Source organism: Paramisgurnus dabryanus, chromosome 8 (assembly GCF_030506205.2).
Source record: "Paramisgurnus dabryanus chromosome 8, PD_genome_1.1, whole genome shotgun sequence".
NCBI classification, from domain to species: domain Eukaryota; kingdom Metazoa; phylum Chordata; class Actinopteri; order Cypriniformes; family Cobitidae; genus Paramisgurnus; species Paramisgurnus dabryanus.
Window position 1 is genome coordinate 32,494,850 of NC_133344.1, and position 21,806 is coordinate 32,516,655.

Sequence of the window (21,806 nt, forward strand, 5' to 3'; positions counted from 1 at the left end):
TAAATCTTAATTTTCTAATGTATTTTAACTGAGATGTGAGAACCTCGATGACGTGTGCGGTCGAGCAACGCGACTTCCGGAGAACGCACCCGAAAACATGTTTGGGACGTGTCCGGCCGAACTGGCACGAATGGCCACCCTACATGCAAAAGACTGCTGGAAAACCGGACAATCTCTACATAACATCAACTGTGATGACAAAGTTGATATGTACACCCCTAACATTAAATTACACATTAAATTAATTACAAAGTTGTTAAAATGCTAAAAACAAAGCTTTGACTGCTGAGTTAGCGCTACATGCTAGTTAATGCTATATGCTAGCATTTAGGCTGAAGTTCTACTATTGACATTGTGCAGGTCAATACTGAAAAAAAAATACAGACTAAGCACTCAAAAACGTCCATTAACAATCTCCAAACACTTAATTGTTCCTCAAAATCTATATTTTCGTCTGATACAGGCTCAAACATATAAGGTTACTAATGTGAGCTACTGGCATGAGCCTCAGAGCAGAGCAAACAGAGCAGAGCACAATATTATTATTCATGACCCTTCCAAATATGGAAAAATAGACCATTTAATTTAAAAGACAAATCTGAGGGTTGTAAATGGACATAATTTTTGCACTTAATTAAACCTTCTATGTTAATTTCAAAGAACAGTTTTATAGATTATTCCAATGCATTCTTTGGCACCTTTAACAAAAATTTGAATTCACAACACCATAATCACACCCTTTTTTTATATTAACGTGGGCATGCTCACAGGACCCCAGTAACCAAAAATGAATCAAGATAACTGGGTTACAGATGAATTTCTGCATTTATTAAACCTGCTGGAATGCTCTACCATTCCCTTCCACAAAACTACAAACTCATTTCTAAGGTTACATGTGTACAAAAGTCCTTCATAGCAATAAGTCTCAAGCAAACCTAATTCTCAGTGACATGCAGCCTAATGCTCAGGTCTAGAGTCAGTTAGGAATATGAACACACACCCGATACAGCTCCACCAGCATAAACAAGATCGCTTTAAATAGCCCTTTCACCCCATCGCCATTAGCAGCTGATCTGAGAACAGTGCAGCCAGTCTTTGTGCACTCGGTTCGTCCTTCGAGACAGCATGATCTCAGTCTTTATCAAGTCACGGTCCTTCAGTGAGCAAACGTATGAAATGACAATGGAAAACACCAGTACTGTTTTCCAGGTAATATAAACAAGATTCTCAGTGAAAAATAGGAACTGAAACGAAAAGTGGTTTCGTTACAAGAAATATAAAAAAACAGGGAATTCCAGCCACTACACAGATAACTATTTTGTATCACAGTTCATACAATCTCTTCCGATGAAAAAGCGTCAGACTGGGAAATTCTCATTGTTTAGTTGTATACAAACAAATGTGCGACTGTGCTACTGTAGGGTCCAAAACTGTCCTCTCACAGAAACACATCTTCTGGGAAGTAAGTTGAGAGGTCAAAGAGCCTGGTGTTGCAAAAAACACATCCTGGTGCGTTCCTAAGGTCAGGCACTCATCAACCCTCTCGTCATCCCCTTAACGGTTTCTTCAAAGGATGCTTACGCGCTCCGTCAGGCCCTGCATATCTGCATCCTCGGTGCCGTCCTCATCGTCATCTGACGCAGGGGGCGGTGGCACCAGATGAGGAGGGTACGGCAGCGTGTGGTCACGAGCGTACTGCTGCCAGCGGCTGTCATCGCTCTCGTGGGTTATGTAACGCTCGCCGAGCTTTGACTCCAGCTCTCGGAGGTCCAGCCAAGCCTGGTAATCCTGAGGGAAAGCGGACGAGGAGAGAGAGATTAAGTAGACGCGAGGGCGCCAAAGCTAATGACGACCCATTTCACCAAAGCATCACTTAGAGTGCTTATTTGTCCTTAATGTAATTTGCACCTCGACACACAGAACTCGCTTTTACAGCAAATCCATACTTACACTTCAGCCTCGCGGGGGTTGTTTTTCTGTCTTTTGTTATAATGTGTGGCTTTTAATGGACATATTTTCAATAGTCTTTATTATGACTGTCCTCGCTTCTTGGTAATTATAAAGGGGTCATTTTTAGCACTATTTGCAATGTTGCCCTATTGAATCTGTTATAGAAAAACAGATTTGAGGCGTATTTGTATCATGCACTTAAAAAAAAATGCGCTGATAGTTCAATTCAAAGATAGGTTAAAAAGAGACAAACCCAAACGTTGGGTTATATAAATCATGTTGTCCCTTTTTGACCCAACCATGCAAATAGCCCATCGTTGTTTTTTTTTTTTATGTATATAGTGTAATAGCTTATAGATAATAACATTATATACCTATGTGTATATAATATAGTTTTATGTTTTGTGTGATTTGTATACTTGAATTTATCTTTTTTTGTTTGATGTTCTTTTTGCATAAATTCGAAATAAATACAATAAAAAAAAAAAAAAAATGTGTGTAAGTTATGTGACCCCGTCTGTGTAATCTGGGCTAAAGTTTCAATCTTACAATGAGATTTGTAGCATCAAAGTTTGTTCTTTACATTACATAAGATGATTCATGTAGAAAATATACTTTAGCTGGGTTTTCACAGATTGGGTCACATACTTGCATTAGCTTTAAAAATATACCACCTTGTTTCTTTGTGGCCGGTGGGCTTTTTATTTAAGAAGAGATTGAAGACAGGAAATGATGGGGATGTTTAAATGTCATTTAAACTTAGTCTGCCCACGTAAAACACGAAACCACATGACAAAATTCTTAAGGCCAGTCAAAACTACTTGACGCTTTAAACCCCGCTGAGTGCCTACTTTCACTAAAAAACAAACAAACAAACATGAGATTCAAGTGTGTTAATGTTTGACATTACCTGCAGATAGGAGTGGCTGAGACTCTTATCCACGCTGTAGCGTTTTCTCATCTTCACCTGCAGCAGGTTATTGATGAGGTCGATAGCTACGGAGAAACGGAAAAAAAAATCACACCAACTGAATTTGCATTGATCCGAACTAAAAGATGTTTGGTCGCAGGCAGAAAATCAAAAACAGATGGAGTTACTTCACAACAGGCCTGCTTTTAATGCATCATATTTCCTCCAAGTAATGGCCTGAAATAACCACACATAGTGTTCACGATTCACCTCAATTGACTTTGACAAATACATTTATTCTCCAGCTGACATGATACACCTCAAGAGGAACATTTATTTTTTCAAGTAAAATACACTTTTAGGTTTTTTGCTAGATGTTTCATTTAAATTGATATCGAAGTCTATTTAAAGTCCCAGTAAACCGGAAGTTGCGGAAAGTGGGTGGAGCTGAGGTGGCTGGTTGCTTAAACCACGCCCGTCTAACTTGACAGAAGTGAAGACATTGGCAATACACCTGTCACTCAAGTGGCCACGCCCTTAATTATGCAGCACATTAAGGCTTAATATAATTTAAACGGATGAGTTACAAAAACATTCACCCCCCTTACAATTGTCATGAAGGGCAAAATTAGCTACGTATATAGACCAAAAACACTTTTTGTACCATGCGGTAAACATATTTTCGGCTGTAAAGTTGGGCATTTTAACATGGGGGTCTATGGGATTGACTCCCATTTGAAGTCAGCCTCTAGTGGCCAGTCGATGAATTGAAGTTTACGCCACTTCAGTGTTGGCTTCACGATAGAGACCTGAAGGTTGCCCCTTGGCATTTTTTCGAGTCAAACAGAATATTGCGCGAGGAAAATGGTGGGCGTGGCTTGTGTCTTTCACTGTAAATTGACTGGATATAGAAAAGATTATTCAGAAATAAAACTCGGGGTAGACTAACAGTTGAAGGGGTGTGGTTAATGGATGCTCCGCCCAGTTCCGCTTAGCTGATGTCATCAGAGAAGAATCGCCACACAAGAGGGTGGAATTACATTTAAAGATTTTGATTGATGAATGTTTATAAGTGCACATGAATTAAAAAAATAATAATATGATGACTCACGTGGATAAATTGTTTATAATGAACCCTAAAATATTTCATTGCAAAATAACAATTGCCAAGACACTCTTAAAGGGGACATATCAGGAAAATCTGACTTTTTTATATGTTTAGGTGCTATAATTGGTTGCCAGTGCTTCTATCAACCTAGAAAATGTGACAAAGATCAACCCAGTAACTTAGTTGTGGTAAACCATTTCCTGCAAGCATGTGAAAAAATAGGTCATTAAAATTTGGCTCCCCTGTGATGTCAGAAAGGGATAACACTGCCCTTAATCTGCAACTATCCAACCACGGCACTGCCACTTAGTGCAGAGATCAACTTATTTGCATGTTAAAGGACACCCAAAACGGCACACTTTTGCTCACGCCTACAAAGTTGCAATTTAAACATGTTATAATAAATTATTTGCAGCTAAAACTTCACATATGTACTCTGGGGACACCACAGATTTATTTGACATCTTTAAAAAGTCTTGTAAAATGTCCTACCCAGTCTCACAAAATTATGTACCTATATTTACGTAATTTTTTGATTCTTTTTCGTGATACTGTCACGAATTTACCCGTTTTCGTGTTTTTTTCCCCGTAAATTCTGTTTATGTGTCATTGTCACGTATTGGTTACTCAACTGCTTTTTCCTATTTTCAAACCATTGTCGCTTCGGTTTAGAATTAGATTTGGTGTTTGCGTTAGGATGTCAATTTACGTATTGGTTTATACTATTTTTTCTGGGTTTTTTATATTATCTTAATTTTAGAGGGGTTAGAGTTGGGTTTGGGTAAGGATGTCATTTTATGTAAATCTTCCCCTTAACCGAAGCGACAATGGTAAGAAAATAGGAAAAAGGAATTGAGTAACCAATCCGCGACATTGACACATAAACAGAAATTCGTGTTACGATCACGAAAAAATGGGGAAATTCGTGACATTATCATGAAAAATAATCAAAAAATTACATGACTATAGGTACGTAATTTCGTGTGAAATGTCCCCTTTAACAATCCTTTATCGATTGATGACTGGCTCTTGGGAATTCTGTCACTATTATCTATCACCTATTATCTTTGTTAACATTGTTTTTTGGGGTTACCTTCAGGAGAGATCTGTTTCCACGGGTTGGGCGGGTACATGAAGGCGGCGTTGTGGATCTGATCGTTGATGTCCTCGTCCTCATTGAAGGGAAAGGTTCCACTCAGACTCACGTACATGATCACACCAACCGACCACATGTCCAGCGAGCGATTATAGCCCTGGTTCAGGAGGACCTCAGGTGCCAAATATGCTGGCGTACCCACAACAGAGCGACGGAAAGACTTCTCACCGATGATGCGTGCGAAGCCAAAGTCACATAGTTTGACCTGCATGAATAAGAGTAAAGCGTGAATATGCGGTATGTGGGTGGAAGAGGTGTTAAGACAGGAGTTAAAACTGAAGTGTAAAAAACTAACTATGCAGTGCATCTTATTGTTTTATACAGTGAATAAACTTCATTGATACTACATGCTTATATGCTTGTTGAATTAAGTCACAATTGTCATCACCTGTGGGAAAGGATCTGCCGATGCCAATAACACATTCTCAGGTTTGAGGTCACAGTGCACAATGTTTTTGAAGTGAAGGTGCCTCAAAGCTGCTAATATCTGGAGTGAGAGAGACAGAGCAAGATGCATTTGCAGGATATTTGCAGAATGTGGTTATGTTCTAAGAAATGTGACTTCAAAATATTTCACACTAATACTCAGCCTCTCAGTACCAAAGAAATGCACCGACCCAACCCAAGACAAACCCGAGAAAATTAGGCCACCTTTCCACTGTACACGACAAACAATGGCTAATATGTCACTAATTCCCTATGGAGAGTCGCAAAGGAGCTGCGTGAGGTGTCAACCATATGCGGGTACGTCCTTTTCTTATCCGTTTTAAGCGTTGGATCCGTTAAAATTTTTTCCTTGTGTGACTGCACCACATGCCATACACTCTAAAAAACAAACGGTGCTATATAGCACCAAAACAGTTGCTTTGGATCGTAACGATAGAAGAACCATTTTTAGTGCCATATAGCACCGGTGAAGAACCAGTGAAGCACCAGTGAAGCACCAGTGAAGCACCTGTGTAGAACCATATAGTGCTATGTAGAACCATATGTGGTGCTATATGGCCCCTATATGGTTCTACACTGGTGCTTCACTGGTGCTTCACTGGTGCTTCACTGGTTCTTCACCGGTGCTATATGGCACTAAAATGGTTCTTCTATCGTTACGATCCAAAGCAATTGTTTTGGTGCTATATAGCACCGTTTGTTTTTTTAGAGTGTATGCCAACTGGAAGTGATGTATTTCAGTCCATTCCAATCAAAATATTGTGCATCTAAGTGGACCTGTGAAGTCTATAATATAGAAGTATATATAGTGGGGTTCGAAAGTCCACAATAGAAAATGACCAAGTGCACCTTCATTATTTCTAATTCATAAATCAAATGCAAAATCATGCAAATTTGTGGAAATGATAATGAAAATGTAATTTTACAAATAGTCAAATTCCTTGCTTCTATTGAAGCACATGGTTAATGACATACTGTCAAAGCAATAGTAAAATCTACTTTAAATGCAAAATAGATGTATTTTCCTATTTTAGTTATCAATATTTTATTTTTTAATAAAAATCTCTTAAAAATATTCCAAACAGGCACAGTCACAAGTGTCTCTGAGATTTTTGGACCTCTCTACACCCATCCTCTTATTTACATTTATGCATTTGGCAGAAGAAGTGACATACGGTGCATTCAAGCTATACATTTTATTATCAATATTTTGTTCTCTGGGTTCAAACCCATGGCCTTTGTGCTGTTAATGCGATGCTCTGCTACACGAGCTACAAAAATACATTTTAGCACAAACCTGTGTGATAAGGAATTTTGTCAGTCTCTCAGGAAGTCGACCTTTCTCGCTAGACAGGATCATCTCCAGCATGTCACCATGAAGTTTTTCCATTACCACAAACACCTTCTCGGGCGTCTCAAACATGCACTCTAGATTTACTATACCCAAGTGTCTCAGGCTCTGATGGCATAGGGGAGAAAAAAAGAGAAGCGGTGATGGAGCCTAATGAGTCACAACATTGTCACCTGTTTGCATTCATGAGCTTATATTAGGTGTCCACACACAACATGTTCAATTGTGATGAATGAGTTCATTATAATTCTATCCAAAAACATCAACAGCTGGACACTGGTTCAATTCAACATTGATTCTTCATCGCCCCCTGCTGGTTACCTGCAGTATGGCCACTTCATTCCTCAGCTGGCTCTCCTGCTTGGTCGGGAATCGCAGCTTGTCAATCACCTTCACGGCTACGTCCCGCCCACTTTTCCTGTGTTTCCCTGAGGTGAGGTTAGAAAATTATGTATTGTTGTATAGTGTATTTTGTCCTAACAGGTGCCTGGCAAAGCACACAAGTGTCTTTATTTTGTTTTATAAATAAACACACCTCCATACACCACACCAAACTGTCCAGAACCCAGAACCTCATCAGCAAAGATCTGGTAGACCATTCCAATATCCTGTTGTGCACATCATCACCATCATAATCATTATCATCACACTGATTGATGTAATTCAGTTTTAAAGGTCAAAATGGGCCACTTACCACATTCTCCTGAATCTGGCTGTTAGACACAGAGATGTTGACTGACGCTTGGCCTGAGAATCGAACAGATCGATATAAACCACATTAGCCCCATTTAATCATCTCCATGTTATGCTCACATTACACAGACAATCTAAAGGATTTATGTAGGTTTCAAACACACGGAAGTTTTATTTAGCATTTGGTGTTTAAAATGCAATTATTCTTGTCATGTTGATAACTGTGGAGGATTTGGATGTTCGATCGCACTGCATTGTGGGATGCAGCTGTATACTAAGTATACTAAGTCATCTATGTTTGCCATTACACACAATTTGTCATTGGGGCGGTACCCTTTCAAAAAGTACACTTTTGTACCTAAACAGTGCATATTAGTACCTAAAAGATTAGGACCTTTTCAAAGAGTACCGTCCCGGAGTTTATATGTATGGAGAAATTCACCATCCACAAATATGTTTATACAGGATATGCAAACTATTTGCATAATTTCTGATCCTCTGTGTGAAAACCAACTAAAGTCATTTTTTATGATTAACTGTTTTCTACATAAAATCATCATCTTATATAATGTAAAGAACAATCTGTGAAAATAAGGGCTGTTAACCGAATAATAAAAAATAAAAATTTGTGTTTGCATAATACAAAGTATGGGTGTGTATTGTGTGTAATTATTATGTACACATAACAATTACACACATTATTCATGCAAACACAATCTTTTATTTTGTATGCGGTTAATCACAATTAATTGGTTGATAGCCCTATAGTGAAAATGAAGAATTTCGTGGCAAAATGAGATGTTTTTGTCAAAACATGTTTATTATTATGTTATCATGTTATTATTTTGTTTTATGGTGCTACTTAGCTGTATTTTTTAAGTTATGAAGGTTTAAATAAAAACAAACCAACTGCAGTTGAATTGATATTAATTGAAATGCAAAACCAAAAAACGAGATTTCTGAAAAATTAAAAAAAATTGAGTTATCTCGTTTTGCAACGAAACTCTTCAAATATAACCTGGATTTCACCACCATTATTCAATACTTTCCTATGTTCTTACCTCAACTTAGATGAACTAATACATATCTATCTTTTTCAATGCGTGCACTTAATCTTTGTACAGGGCGTCATGAATGTATTAGCATTTAGCCTAGCCCCATTCATTCTTTAGGATCCAAACAGGGATGACTTTAGAAGCCACCAAACACTTCCACGTTTTCCCTATTTAAAGACTGTTACATGAGGGGTTACACGAGTAAGTATGGTGGCTTCTAAATTCAACCCTGTTTGGATCCTAAAGGGGATCGCACACCGACCGTCGAGTAGCGTCTAGGACAACTCGGAGGTATTGTAAACCAGAAGTGCACATTAAATAGCCCGAGCTTCGTCAGATAGCATCTACTTCAAAATGCTAAATATACGTTAGCAGCCAATGTTAATCGTTAATGATTTGGGACAAATATGATGTTATTTACTGTTAAACTATGTGAGTGGCGCTGTGTGGCGCGACAGGGATTTGAGCAACTTCCTGAGTCACAGCTGGGCGGCGCGGACAGGCGCCACCTGGCGGTGCCGGTGTGCGTATACTCATAGAAAACAATGTGTTTGATTTTTTTAGAACGGCACATTTTTGCCAAATTTTTAATGTAGAATAGCTATATGCTCTTCCAAACAAAGCTTTGGTCCAACTTACGATGAGGGATGTGTCCTTCTGCCGGTGGGTTGTCTTGAAAGATGACCGGCATAAGCGCTTGACGAATTGCAGTCTCCCAGCCTTTGGCAAATTCCCGACCCACTCCGCTATTGGGCGCAATGGAGCTGGGCGCGACAAAGTGCGGAAGGTTGGGGTCCTCGCCGACGAAGTAGATCATGTTGCCCGTCATAATCTCAAAGCAGTGGGGACTCGTGCTAACAGGCATGAGCGAGAAATCACCCGCCGGGCGTAGCTCCAGAATTTCTGACAGAGGAATCTCCTGTAAAGGAGGAAATGGAGCAAATCCAGGCCATGCATTAGGATTAGGGGAGGTGAATTTTTGGTGAACTCATTTGTAACTCATGCTTCACTTTTCTCTTACATAAGGGTGTAAGGACATGCAATAATATGTAATATCATGTATGTGATTTAGAGTTTTATACCTTGTAATATTTGTTGGTGGTATCGTTCTGAAATAGGATAATGCATTTGCAGTCCAGTCGCCAGTAGTGTCTCTTCCTCTGTTGGAGGGTGAGGTGAGAGGTCAGAGATCAAACAGTAGGTCAACAAGTGGTCAGTAGGTCAACACCCCATCAGACAGGAAGGAAAATAAAGATTAAACAAAGCTGGAGAGGAGAAGAGATGAGACGAGACGAGACAAGACAAGAGAAAAACCAAGAGGAAAGTTAGAAGAAAAAAGACTAAAGAGTCAGACGTTACGTAGAAATTCAGAAGCTTAACAGGAGGTGAAAGCATGTCAATAGATCAATGCTGAGAAAATGCCTCGGACTATTTTTCTATTCTTCGTCAAAATACATCTAGAAGCACCGAACGCTGTGGGCGACATTTAGCGCCATTGATTCACACGAATCAATGTCCGGTCTAATAGTCGCCCGGTAGGGGACAGGCACAGCAGAATAGACTGTGATTTAAAAGCTGAAGATTTGGTAATATTATAGGGCAGACTGATACAGAGCATAGAAAGATATATCAATAGTGATGTTTCAAGCGAATCAGGAAGGTGTACAGAGTAAAGGCCCCGATATACTCGAACTGAAATCGACAAATGAATGTACGTGACATCATTTGTTTCAGCGGTTTAAAATAGTTTGCCAGCAAACTTACAGGAAAGATATTCTCTGTTAAACACTGTCTCACCGATGATGATGATGATGTAAGTGCTGGGTGTGGTCTGTAGCTCCACCCACTTTTACACAAACATTTAATTCTCTCATATCATCACATATTTGCTTGGCACTCTTTTTAAATAAGTATGCCAGGGCCTTAAAAACTCTGTGTACTATATACAATGTTCAAAGTATCTACCAATGTGTCCTTGTTGCTGTAGTGCACCATCCAGCCCTCTTTGATGGCCGTGCTCGAGCGGCGTGTGGTCTGTCTGATTGACTGCACAACTCTCATCAGAGGAATATTAGCACTGAGGAAACATGACAGCATACAGTCCGTACATGAGAACTTGCATGGATTCAGATGTGTGATAGACACAAAATGTTAACTTACATACAAGCAGTTTTAACACATTTGCACACTGAGTTTAAAATTCTTATCCGATTTTTCACACATTAAAAAATAAATAAGACCTCGCGTTGTGGCAATCACGTTTCAAAATGCCTCCAAAACTTTCATCCTTTATAAAAAAAATTTGATTAAATTTGTTTTTCACATCCACAGCAATCATTTTGAGAGGTGTTTTGACAATTCAGAGCCATCGTACAAGCAAACGCTAAAATCCAGAATTGCATCTGACTATAGTTGGTTCACTTTGTCTCGGAGGACAAAGGGCGGAATACAAAGAGACGGAATATAAAGACAGATGATTGCGGAACAGCTTGGAAAACAGGACGGCAGGTACTCATTTCAAGACAAGGGTGAATGAAAGATTATACAGTATTGTGCTGAAGTTAACTAAGCTTGTTGCTCATTCATCCATGAAAAGTGCTTACATTATGAAGAGTACACTATTGTTTTGCTACTAATTGTTTTACAACCGATTAATTAATACGCATCAGACTCAACCTGCTAGGTTTCTGTGCGTGACACATCTTAAGGATGACGGATACTAAAAAAAAATATATGAAAATTTCGGATTTCAGTGTGAAAAGATCTTTAGGCATAAAAACACAAATGAAGAGTTTCGTTGCAAAACGAGATAAATCAATTTTTTTAAATTTTTGTCAAAACATGTTTATTATTATGTTATCATGTTATTATTTTGTTTTATGGTGCTACTTAGCTGTATTTTTTAAGTTATGAAGGTTTAAATCAAAACAAACCAACTGCAGTATGAATTTATATTAATTGGAATGCACAACCAAAAAACGAGATTTCTGAATTTTTTTTTAAACGGAGTTATTTTGTTTTGCAACGAAATATTCATACTGACATAATAGCACTTATACAAGAAACATTTCATTAATTTCTGTATTCATTAGGTACACTCTTAAAGGGGTTATATGGTATTGCTAAAAAGAACATTATTTTGTGTATTTGGTGTAATGCAATGTGTTATGCAGTTTATGGTTTAAATCTTAACACATTATTTTCCACATGCCATACATTATGGTTGCTCCTCTATGCCCCGCCTTTCTGAAATGCATTAATTTCTACAAAGCACATTTTTCAGAAAAGCCTGGTGTGCTCTGATTGGCCAGCTATTCAGTGCATTGTGATTGGCTGAATACCTCAAGCATTTGATGGAAATGTTACGCCCCTTACCATATTTGGAAGATCAGGTCCCAAAGCACAGGCAACGATAAAATCGATACAGCGAGAATAAAAGTTACACCTTCTTTTTTCCTTATACATTTGGGCATCGTTGAGCACATCTGTCCACACAGTGATGTAGATATGTGGGGAAGTGTTTGAATGAGACATTTTATGAAGGCGTCGATGATCCTTCAGTTTTTGGACCAAAATCTCTTTGGGTTTGAGACTTGACAGATCTTCTATATGCACAAACAGCTTTTAACTCTTTCCCTGCCATTGAGGAGTTATATCGTCAATTAAGAGAAAACATTTGGATGAAAAAACGTGATCCAGATGAGTTTTTATGGTTATCTGTAATTCGCAATTATCCATTAGATTACCCAATGTATAAAAAAAATAAAAAAATTGTTTTTTATTAATTTTAACTCTGTGTATGTTTTGATCTTCGCTTTGAATATGATCTCTAACAAAACTACACCACAAAAATGCAATTATTTCAGCTTATATTTTCAGTTTATAAGCAGAGAAAATATAAAAGTTTTGTTTGTTTGTTTGAAAGCAGTGTCTGTTCTTTCATTTGATATATGTGTATGTTTATATATTTATAGAAGAAATTTTTCTTGGAAGGCATTTTATGAAACTTTTCTGAAAATCACAAAAAATGCTGGGGGGCAACTTTTAAAAAAAAGGCTGCCAGGGAATGAGCTAATAATCCAAAGAAAAAGGAAACCATAAAATGCATCATATGACCCCTTTAAAAATAAGGATTCCTAAAAGGTTCTTTGTCAGGCTGAATGGTAACATAAAGAACCTTTAGCATCCACATAACCTTTCTGTTATAAAAGATTTTACAAACTATGAAAAGGTAGAACGAGAACTAAAATTGATTCTTCAAATTCCCATTGGTTCTTGTCATTAAATGGTTCTTAATCAATGTGAAAAAAAAACATTTTGGAACACAATGCCAAACAAGAATAATTTTTGTGTTTCATAATGAACCTTTAACATTCAACAGACATTTCTGTTTCACATAGAGTTCTTTCTATTGGTAATTAAAGTTGTTTAGACTATAAAAAGGTAAGAAATAAAACCATTAATTTTAGGAACCTTTAACTGAATGGTTTCTTTGCGAAACCAAAACAGGTTCTTCTATAGCATCGCTGTGAATAACCTTTACCAGCACCTTTTTAAGAGTGTGAATGAAGTGATTTATAAACAGGCTGAATTTTGTACTTGTTTACAATCTTCTTGTGGTTAAATGGTAAAACTTTAAAAACGTGCTTAACAAACCTCTGGTCTCCACCGGCTCCATCCTGGCTGCTGTCTGGGGAGAAAGAGCCAGGGATACTGCAAGCTTCATCTGAATCATCCATCATAGAAGATTTATCTTGGTCTGGATAGTCATTACTGTAATCCATCGGCACCTCAGCATCTGTGCTCGGACTCAACATGTCTAAGATATGGCACAAAAACAGATGAAGAAATGTCACAATAATGACATGTTGAGATGCAGAGATGGCTCTGTACAAATATTTCAAATGTGTTAAGTAAGTCAACACTGTTTCTATCACACTCGAATTACCTTCAAGAGTCTCGCCTAAACAGTCGTTTGGGACCTTGTACGCACATCGCTTGTGACAGTTGAACTTACAGTCTGAAAAACAAAGTGTTACTATCAAACATGAAAGTCCAGCACAAGTTCAATGTGTGTGTGTGTGTGTACCTGGTAATTATCACGTTGTGGGGACCAATTGTCCCCACAAAGATAGGAATACCAGTGTTTTTGTGACCTTGTGGGGACATTTTGATGTCCCCATGAGGAAACAAGCTTATAAATCAAACAAGATGATGTTTTTTGAAAATGTGTAGTAGAAGTGTTTCTGTGATGGTTGGGGTTAGGGAATGGGGTAGGTAAGGGGAATAAAATATACAGTTTGTATGGTATAAAATGCATTACGTCTATGGAATGTCCCCATAAAACATGGAAACCAGAATGTGTGCATGTGTGTGTGTGTGTGTGTGTGTGTGTGTGTGTGTGTGTGTGTGTGTGTGTGTGTGTGTGTGTGTGTGTGTGTGTGTGTGTGTGTGTGTGTGTGTGTGTGTGTGTGTGTGTGTGTGTGTGTGTGTGTGTGTGTGTTTCAGAGACAGTGATATTTGGACACTTTGGATTAAAAGATTACAAGAACCTGGTTAAACAATAGTTACTGTAGTAAAACCATGGTTTTGCCAGTGTTATTCAATACACCAAAAACATAACAAGGCTATAACCACACCTTGGAAATTTGGCAAAACATTCATGACTCTATGCATGTATATTAACAACATCAAATAAAGCGTTTCGGATTTTTTTTTTTGGGGGGGGGGGGTGAGCTTGACCCCCTCAGTGTCTAATTGTGGATATGGACCTTTACTCACTACTTTAGGGGGTCGCTAATTCGTAATTCGAGTTGTACAACCTCATTTTTACATTTTAGTACAATCTGCTTTCGACCGGTGGTTTAGGGGTGGTGTTTCATTTTTGCTTTATTCTAATAAACGTTTTAATAAATAACTCACATTGTATTCATCAAAAGTGGCACTATGTAAAATAGTTCAGGGATCAAATTAAAATATATATAAAGGTGTTAATATATTAAACAATACATATGGGGCAGTTTCACGGACATGGTTTAGATGAATCCAGGATTAGGCCTTAGTTATATTAAGACATTTAAGTAGTTTATACAAACATACCTTTCAAAAAATAAACAATACTGGTGTGCATCTGGAGACAAAACAATAGCACTGATATATTTCAAGATATGTCAGTGCAAGATGTTTTTAAATTAGGTAGCTCAAACATGCATTTTAGTCTAGGACTAGGATAAACCCTGTCTGGGAAACCCCCATAGTGTTCACAATAAAGACAAAAGTAGGACATAGTAGCAAAATGTAGTTATGAGAAAAGGACTCTACATGCTGTTTACAATTATTATGCATGTAAATGATACATGATCTAACCTACTCAATACACTCTTAAAAATAATGGTGCTTCATAATGCCATATACTGTAAGAACCAGTTGGTTCCATAAAGATCCTTTAACAACTGAAGAACCTTTCTGCTTCACAAAACAAAAAAAGGGTTCTTCAGATTATAAAAAAATTAAAAACAGGAAATTATTCTTTAAAGAACCTTTAACTGAATGGTTCATTAGTTCTATGGCATGGCTGTGAAGAACCTTTTAGGTACCTTTAATTTTAAAAGTGTACAACCAAATTCAAAGGTCAACTCAAGAAGGGCAAAATATACAGACCTTTGCACTGTAGCCCCTGGCGAAACAGACCCCTTAAAAGTCTCTTGCAGTACTGGCAGACGGTGGGCCGTGTATACGAGTGAACGGCGAATGTGTGCGGGACCTTCACTTTTGTCATTAGGATCTTGTCCAGATGGACGGGACGTCCAGTGTAACAGCGCCTGGCATCGCTGGGAGTGCGGGGCTGAAGAGAAAGTAACATACATTTAAGTCCGTTTTCTATCATTTGTTATCTTGCTTTACTCAGAAATGTATTAGGTTAAGTCAAATAGGTTGTGAATGGCCCTGCATGATATCAAATTTAAAGCACTGTGGCTTTTAGTCCATGCCTATTACTTTAAGCCAGTGGTTATCAAACTTTTACACATATTGTGTATGGTGCATCCTTTTGTGTCTCCCCCACAAAGAAAATTCATGACATAAAACAGTCTCAAACGTAAACATCTTGCACTCCCAAGGTTTGGGAACCACTGGTTTAAGCTATCTGCTGTTGCACACTTAAATATTAAACAGACTAGAAGGTCAAACCGACTAAAATTTGAATGACTCATCATGCACTACACAAATCTTTCTCCAATGAAATGTTATCTTGAATGAAAATGCCTCTTTCCCTTAATGTCACTAGCAAGTTGCAAATCATAGTTAATGGCTCAAGTGGCATTTTCAAAAGGGTGATGAGCCAACCAAATTTTGAAGTGCCCTGCCCAAATTTCCACCTTAAAGAAATAAGTCGTATTGTGAACGATGTTATTGTTCTTGTTTGTATTAATAAATGCTGTATTCCTTTAAGGAGTTAAATGTCATAAATAAATACTTCAGAGTAAATAAGCATGCTGTGTACCATATGTGTGTGTGATCGTACGAGGCTGACTTCCTCTGAGGTCACACTGCTGTTGAGGCTGCTGAGGGACTCTGTGGTGGACAGGCGAAGAGATTGACTGCTGGTGAGGGATGTGGTAGACAGGCGACGTTTCCTTACGCCACTGCAGTTGTTGGGAATACTATAGGCACAACGTTTGTGGTAATTCAGCCCACAGCCTGCAGGGGGAGACAGTGAAAGAAAGGGAAGAAATGTATCTTTATATCCAAGCTTTTCATATCATGTCGGTGTTGCCAGATCCACTTCTTAATAGGAACTTCCGGTTTTTCATGCTGGTAAAATATGGGCTGTTACAAAATTTTTGTGGGGGTTACAATATAAACGTTGGCAGCAGTTGTTGAAATGTCCGCACATTCTGTTTATGCAACAGTGTACACGTGTCTTAAGTGTTTCTCTATTGTTTTCTTTACTACCCAAAATAAGCCCAAGTTAGAGAGAGCTATATATTGATTTAGATGATCATTTATGCATACAACTTTGCGTACTTCCTGAAAATACTTTATTTCTTGTATTATTATATAATTTAGTCATGGGCTATGCAACAATTTATCATAACAGGGGAATAAAATCCATACACATCCCATACACTTCAAAAAATTACTTTATTGCTTAGTATTTTTGTCTTGTTTTCAGTAAAAAAATATTTTTAAAAAATCTTAAATTAAGAATTAAATTAAGATGTATTTTCTTGATGAAAATGTATTTTCTTCATGCAAAATGACCTAGAAAAATAAGTCTACTTTTAGACAAAAAATATAAACTAAGTAAATTAGTCCTTAAAACAAGCAAAAAATTCAAAAAAATACCAATGGAATAAGAAAAATTTTCTTGAACTTATTTTAAAAAAAAAAATCTTATTCCATTGGCAGATTTTTTTGCTTGTTTTAAGCACTAATTTACTTAGTTTATATTTTTAGCCTTATTTTCCTAGGTCATTTTGCTCATCAAGAAAATATATCTTAATTTAAGAATTTTTAGATATTTTTACTGAAAACAAAACAAAAATACTACGTAAGAAAGTAATTTTTTGCAGTGTATGTAACACATATATAAGCTTCTTTTGGTGTTGGAAGTTGTTTTTTCTTAATTGACTTTGGAAGATCTGGCAACACTGCATAAAACACAGACATGTTTTTTCTTCTTCTATTTATCTATATATGGAAAACAATCATAGTAAACAGATAGACTTTAGCTACAAAACTATTAAAATGTTATATGACATATAGTACAACAATTATTTCATGTGAAAACCCAGGTAATAGATAGACAAGGATGAGAGGGCAGACTCCTGTCCTCACCGTCGCATTTGAGTCCCTGACGCACCAGTCCGAAAAGCATCTCGCCGCAGTGATCGCAGAAGGCCGGTGCTCGGTAGGAGTGCACGTTTAAAGCATGCGGCCGTATCTGAAAATCTTCAAATGTGGCAGCAGCTGCAACACAGAGAGAGAGATAGCAAATAAGAGTAAATATTATTAATAGCTCAATTGCAAATGGCACAAGAAGTGAAAACAATTGTAGGGGCATCCATGACAATTCCTTTAGGATTGATTAAGGATCCGGTATTGTTAAAAGAATAGTTCACCCTAAAGTTAAAATACCCCATCATTTGCATGTATCTCAAATAGATATGTTAACATTTACACACAATGTATCAATTGCTAAAGGCACTTCAAATACAAACTGTTTTCATAGTAAAAGACACTACATAGTAAAAAAGCGATTTCTTTTTAATGATAGAAGGGCTTCCGAAAACTTTATTTTTTTTTTTTTTTAGTTAATTTTTAGGTGAACTATTCCTTTAAATAAATTGTAATACTGCAATGTCACAAAATGTATTCAGCTTAATTTAAATTTCCACATTAGCAAAACAACAAGACTGCAATTCACTGTTTGTGTGAACACCCCTTTAGTGTTAAGTTACTGCACAGATGACTCATCATAGTCACAACTGATGCAACTCAACTACCAAACAACTCACCGGACAAAACAACCTCCACCAGATCACCTTCCTGAATGTCGGACACTGCCTTCACCAGCTGCAGGATGTTATTGCTGCCGATGTCATGCTTGAAAAGAAGGATCTTGTCGTATATCCCATAAAAGCCACATTCGGGAAACTGCACAGAAAGTGGACAGAGAGTAAGATTAGACACATCATTCCCTGATCATTTATCTAATACTTTCCCTGAAGTTAACAACACCTTCACCACATTACAGCAGCTCATTGCAACCACAACATCTTTCATAGATGTTTGGCTGATGAACAACTAGAAAATCCAATTTAGAGATGAGCTACTGCGGACGGCGGTCATGTTATTGGAGAGTCATATCTGCTAGAGAGTCTGATGGTGGCATGGAGAGTCATGTTTGTTGCAGGTGTAGCCACCAGGGATCTACTCTCATATTTGTGCAAGTGTTGCATGTTGGATGGGGGGATGTTGGTTCTTTGCTTCTACCAGCTGCATTTTGAAGATTTCCTGTTGTTGCAGAGAAGCGCTTCAATTGCCAAAACTCTGCAGTGTCGAGAGCTGGCGTACAAATTTTGATGTTTAAGTATGTGCTATGAGGTCGATAAACTGAATTTTTTATCATTTTTAAAATGTATTATGTAAACATGTGATAGTTAAAGGGATAGTTCATTCAAAAATAAAATTTTTGTCATCATTTACTCAGCCTCATGTTGTTTTAAATGCGTATGAGTTTCTTTATTCTGTTGGACACAAAAGAAGATATTTTGATAAATGATGGTATCACAGTTGACGATACCCAGACTTCCATGGTATTTTTTACTCTACTATGGAATTCAGTGGATACTGTAAATAATGACAGAAATTTTTGGATGAACTATTCCTTTAAAGCAACACATTCTCACTCCCCAAGGCGTCAAAATCTGAAGCATGTTCAAACAACTTCAGAGTCAGTATGAAGACGCGAAGGGTGCCCCTATGTGTCACTATATCAACGAAATGGGAACTTCGTTGCTTTCATGCTAATTCGTCAGCGTCGGATATAGACGAAAGGGCATGCCGTCACATTATGCGACGTCAACGTATGTGACGATTGGCAGGATCATGCCGCTTCTGGACAGGTACTACTCAATTTTTTTCCTATTTTTAAACCATTGTCGCTTGTGTTTTGGGTTAGAATTCGGGTTTGGGTCTCAGTTTAGGTATTGGTTTATACTTTTTGTTTTCTGATTTTTAAACCATTGTTGCTTGGGATTAGGGTTAGAGTTCGGGTTTGGGTTAGGATGTCTGTATTGGTGTATACGATTTGTCTTCTGATTTTTAAACCATTTTCGCTTGGGGTTGGGGTTTAGAGTTGGGTTTGGGTAGGATGTAATTTTATGTTACAGAAAGTCATTCTAACCCCAACCCCAAGCAACAATGGTAAAAAATTTTGAACAAAAATTGAGTAGTTAACATCCAGAAGTGCATGATCCTGCCGATCATCGCATACGTTGACATTGCGTAACGTCTATATCCATCTATATCCGAAGCTGAGGAATTAGTCTGAAAGCAACAGAGTTCCAATTTCGTTGATATAGTGAAGCATAGGGGCACCTTCTCGTCTTCATACTGACGCTGAAGGCGTTTGAACATGCTTCAGATTTTGACGCCAAGAAGAGTACATGATGACAGAATTTTCATTTTTGGGTGAACTACACTGTAAAAAGTGAGAGCTGCTCTACTTAAAAAAAACTTATTTCAATTGGTAATACCTAAAATATTTTCTTAAAATTTTCACTTAAAGTGAGAAAATGTAAGTTGAAAAAGCTTCATATATTAAGATATTACCAATTAAAGTTGATCCAACTTTTACTTTTTACAGTGTATCCCTTTAAAACTATCCAAGATGATTTTTTTTTTTTGTGGCTCTGTTGCAATATTTGAAACAGTCCTTGTGTTTATTTATCCAATTTCTTCTAAAATTGCTTAAGAGAAATAATAAAAAAACTAATGAGACAATTGTTAAAATGCATTTATAAAACTTTAAAAATGTATGTCGATTGTATAGGTGAAATAATCTTGATTTGGCTAAATTTAATTAAAATAGTTTGAATCCATATTGACGTTTGATTGCAGACTTAGCAAATCTTAGCAAATGTGCAGCTCAGCATTGTTGAAATCTCTTCTGAAAATTTAGTTTCAATTTCATTTCCATTAAATCCCATAGAGTGATAATTGAGATATTAATCCGATCTCATCTATGATTTTATCTTTATTATGGGGGAGACCAGCAGATGACCTGGATGAACAGTTTGTGAGTTACAGGGGGATTCCAGCGGGGTCTTCCGCTGAACCCATTTACTGTAATTAGCTTTACATCTAATGCAGAGGATTCACTTGATTGGCTTTCATTTCGAGCTGACAGATGTGAACGTGCTGACAAACACTGTAAACCTCAGACCCGGTCGGGCGTGATATCGAGCACTTCTGCATTACTGCTATCAACTGCCTGTCGCTGCAGAGTAAAATCTCACTTGGCACAGGCCTAGAGAAGACAACCCACCTGCATGAGCCAACCTGGAGTATATTTGAAATGACAAGACTATGCTCAATAGCATGACGGAGGTGCACTGTTACACGTATAAATGAAAAAGATATACCCCCCTCGTACAAAAGGTAAAAAGGGTGTGGGACACAAGCTTGATGATGTCACTCAAATGCATACAGGGTTATCAGTGGAGGAGATCTACTAAATAGTTTATTAGTAAGTTGTATGCCCATCACAACAGTAGTACACTAAATTGACTCTGGGCACATTTAGTGGGATTTTCCACTGAAAACAGGAAAACATGGCGAGTACAGATCTAAAGAGCGCATAAAAACACACTCAGACATTCTTAAAGCCATTCATGCATAGATAATCCTGTTAATAAGTAAAATCAAGTTTAAGGTTCAACCGGAATGGTATTCAACATTCAATTGAAGGAGTCTTTTAGTCATGAGTTTTGAAGGGAAACAGGGGTTTTCTGATCATTGACACACTAATGAAGTACTCAAAATTAGGAATCATGTTTTGATATGAGCCTGGAAAATCAATTCACTGCAAAAGTACAAGGTGTGTGAGTAAGCTGAACCCAGATTCGACATCAGAGATCTTCAAAGCTCCCCGCAGTTGCAGAAGACAGGAAGAAGCAAAACTCAGATGAAGGAAAAGAAATAGACCTTGATATTTTGCAAAATCTGCAGGGTTTAGGGTATTTTTTTAACAGTTTACACTTGTGACTGTTTCTCATGAGAAAATGTATTGGGCAAAAGTTTTAAATTGATCTCAGTTTCATCTCAGGAAAAACATCACATTTGTGACTTTACAGCACTGAATTACACACTCCATAACAAAAACAGCATTCCGGTTCCTGTTTTTCCACTTCCAGAACCACCTAAGGATTCCTGTGTGTTCCTTTTAGAACACATCTGGATAACCTTCACCTCACTTAGATGAGGAGAGGAACCCGGGCCTGTGCTTCCCGCCCAAAACACTCCCTCCCTCTCCCTCAAGGGTCCACAAGAAAGTCAACAACCCTTCATCTCGTCAATGGTATTTCTAAAGGCTTGAGTCTCTGCCAATGAATATAGTCCACACCCGGCCT

General features: G+C 37.7%; 1 protein-coding gene across 1 annotated transcript in view; it reads right to left on the bottom strand.

The window, feature by feature from the left end:
• Positions 1–806: 806 nt before the first annotated feature.
• The window catches only part of prkd2 (protein kinase D2), a 53,324-nt gene continuing 32,324 nt past the window's right edge, over positions 807–21,806 (bottom strand). The window contains exons 2-18 of the mRNA XM_065281570.1: positions 18,189–18,327; positions 17,509–17,640; positions 16,172–16,368; positions 15,331–15,514; positions 13,619–13,690; positions 13,327–13,489; positions 10,636–10,747; positions 9,753–9,830; positions 9,310–9,589; positions 7,617–7,669; positions 7,458–7,530; positions 7,244–7,350; positions 6,869–7,030; positions 5,513–5,611; positions 5,062–5,329; positions 2,861–2,946; positions 807–1,788 (exon numbers count right to left, since the gene is read on the bottom strand). Coding sequence (XP_065137642.1) covers positions 1,567–1,788; positions 2,861–2,946; positions 5,062–5,329; positions 5,513–5,611; positions 6,869–7,030; positions 7,244–7,350; positions 7,458–7,530; positions 7,617–7,669; positions 9,310–9,589; positions 9,753–9,830; positions 10,636–10,747; positions 13,327–13,489; positions 13,619–13,690; positions 15,331–15,514; positions 16,172–16,368; positions 17,509–17,640; positions 18,189–18,327 — 2,427 coding nt within the window. The 3' untranslated portion in view covers positions 807–1,566. The remainder of the gene's footprint in view (positions 1,789–2,860; positions 2,947–5,061; positions 5,330–5,512; positions 5,612–6,868; positions 7,031–7,243; positions 7,351–7,457; positions 7,531–7,616; positions 7,670–9,309; positions 9,590–9,752; positions 9,831–10,635; positions 10,748–13,326; positions 13,490–13,618; positions 13,691–15,330; positions 15,515–16,171; positions 16,369–17,508; positions 17,641–18,188; positions 18,328–21,806) is intronic.